The sequence below is a fragment of the Nicotiana attenuata genome, chromosome 7 (assembly GCF_001879085.1).
Source record: "Nicotiana attenuata strain UT chromosome 7, NIATTr2, whole genome shotgun sequence".
In the NCBI taxonomy this organism is placed as follows: domain Eukaryota; kingdom Viridiplantae; phylum Streptophyta; class Magnoliopsida; order Solanales; family Solanaceae; genus Nicotiana; species Nicotiana attenuata.
In genome coordinates this window covers 91,354,173-91,356,882 of record NC_031995.1, presented here as the reverse complement: position 1 = coordinate 91,356,882, position 2,710 = coordinate 91,354,173, and the positions used below count along the sequence as shown (strand labels likewise).

General features: G+C 49.3%; 1 protein-coding gene across 1 annotated transcript; it reads right to left on the bottom strand.

Moving 5' to 3' along the window:
* Positions 1,833–2,183, bottom strand: LOC109230254. The gene has a single exon (XM_019395774.1). It carries the CDS (start codon positions 2,181–2,183, stop codon positions 1,833–1,835), a length of 351 nt encoding a protein of 116 aa, XP_019251319.1.

Sequence of the window (2,710 nt, the reverse complement as noted above, 5' to 3'; positions counted from 1 at the left end):
ATTTGGAAATTCCCGGTTACTTGATTTACGACGAGTTGAGAGTCGCAGTGGAGGATGAGTCGCCGGGCTCCGTACTTGAGTGCTAACTTCATACCTGCAACCACAACCTCGTACTCGGCCTCGTTGTTAGTCATCTGGGGACATCGTATGGACTGGCGAATTACTTCGCCTGTAGGGACTTCGAGGACGAGTCCCAGTCCTGATCCCGAGGCATTCGAGGCTCCGTCAGTATAGAGGGTCCAAATGTCGGTGAGAGTGGAGGTGCGAAGGGCCTCTTGCTCCGCTTCCGACAGAATTTCCGCACTGAAATCGGCAACAAAGTCGGCGAGTACCTGCGACTTAATGGTAGTTTGCGGGTGATATGTTATGTCATGCTCGCTGAGCTCTATGGCCCATCTGGCGAGACTGCCTGAGAGCTCGGGTTTATGCAGAATGCCCCTTAGGGGAAATGTTGTTATTACTTTTATGGGGTGACACTGAAAGTACGGTCTAAGCTTTCGTAAAGCTACGACTAGTGCCAAAGCCAGTTTTTCAAGGTGTGGATACCTTGTCTCGGCGTCGATTAAGGTCTTGCTGATATAGTAAATGGGGGATTGCGTACCTTTATTTTCGCGGACTAAGACTGCGCTGACGGCGACTTCGGATACCGCTAGGTATACGAGCAGACTCTCGCCTGGGTCTGCCTTGACGAGTAGTGGTGGCGAAGACAGATATGCTTTTAGTTTCCTCAAGGCGGTGATGCACTCTTCGTTCCACTGTAGTCCATGATCCTTTTTCAGTACATTGAAGAACTTGTGGCACCTGTCCGAGGATCGTGAAATGAACCTCGATAGGGCGCTATTCGCCCCGTCAGCTTTTGTACCTGTTTCTTGCTGTTCAGTACCTCAGGTATCGTGTCTATGGCCTTGATCTGGTCCGGGTTGACCTCGATGCCTCGTTGTGATACAAGGAAACCCAGAAATTTTCCTGAGGCCACGCCGAAGGCGCATTTTTCCGGATTCAGTTTCATCCCGTATTGCTTTAATATCTCGAAGGCCTCTTTCAAATGACCGATATGGTCTTCTTTCTTGGCTGATTTCACCAACATGTCGTCGATGTAAACCTCCATTGTCTTGCCGAGCTGTTCTTTGAACATCTTGGTAACTAACCTCTGGTATGTGGCCCCCGCATTCTTGAGTCCGAATGGCATCACCTTATAGCAGTAAGTCCCTTGGTGGGTAATGAAAGTTGTTTTCTCTTGATCCTCCTCGGCCATTAGGATTTGGTTATAGCCGGAGTAGGCGTCCAAGAAACTCAGCAGTTCATGTCCCGCTGTTGCGTCGATCAATTGGTCGATATAGGGCAAGGGAAAGGAATCTTTTGGACACGCCTTGTTCAGATCGGTGAAGTCCATGCACATTCTCCACTTGCCGTTACCATGACCACATTAGCGACCCATTGGGGGTATTTCGATTCTCTGATGGAGCCGTTAGCCAGTAATTTGTCTACTTCTTCACTGACTGCCTCGTTAATTGCGGCATTGAATTTCCTCCTCATCTGCCGTACGGGCGGATAGAGTGGATTGACATTCAGCCTATGAGTGGCGATGTCTTTTGGAACCCCCGGCATATCTGAGTGTGAAAAGGCAAATAAATCGGCATTGTTAGTCAAAAATTCACGATACTCACCTGGCTCGAAGAGATTGTGGCCGATATAAGCCTTTTTGTGTCGTCGGCGTCGTCCAGGTGTACCGTGTCGAGATCTTCGATAGTTGCTTTGCTAGCTTCTACAACGTCGGGCTCTATGATGACTTCTTCTGGCGGGTCAGTTTTAGCTCCCAACGTGGTTGATTGCTATGCTTCCGCGTTAGCCCCTTTTAACTGCTTGGTATGTGTGTAATCTTGGGAAATTCGGTAGCGCTCCTGGGCGGTACGCGGCTCGCCTCGAATGCCAAAAATTCCCCACGGGGTGGGAAACTTGATTACCTGATAGAAGCTTGAGGGGATGGCTCGCATGGCGGGTATCCATGGGCGTCCTATGATGGCATTATAAGCGGTTTCCTGGTCCATGACGTGGAATGTAGTTTCCAGCGTGACTCCCCCAGCTAGGACTGGTAGTGTTATTTCTCCAGATGTCCGCTCTACTGCATTGTTAAAACCCGTTAGTGTTATGCAACGAGGTATTATCCTATCCTCGAGCTTCATTCGCATGAGGACTCTTGGGTGGATAATACACGCGCCGCTTCCGTCGTCTACCATAATTCTTTTTACATCTATATCAGCGATGCGCAATGTTATGACTAAAGCATCGTAATGAGGGAAAGACAAACCGTCGGCATCTAACTTTTCGAAGATGATACTGTCTTTGAAGCCGTCATACCGTTCGTGAGTGATTGTTCACTTCAGCTTATGCGTGGTGGCAAGCTTTACGTGGTTGATCACTAAGTCGTCACCACCGCCGATAATCATTTGTATGGTACGCGCCGGTGACGGTGGCCTGGGTGGTCCTTGAGATGGGTCGCGTCCTCTAGCGAAGTTGGCCTTCCCTTTGTCGCTGAGCAGTTCTTTCAGGTATCCTTGGTTCAACATTCTGACCACCTCCTGTCGTAATCCTATGCAATCCTCGGTCTTGTGTCCTCTTTCCTGATGGAATTCGCAGAGGACATTTGACATTCTCGCATTTGGGTCTGATTTCATCTTTTGTGGCCATTGTACCTTCGTGCCCAGCTTCT

Excerpts from the sequence above, each read along its gene's own strand:
- LOC109230254 (XM_019395774.1), bottom strand. The coding sequence starts at position 2,183 with ATGAAGCTCGAGGATAGGATAATACCTCGTTGCATAACACTAACGGGT.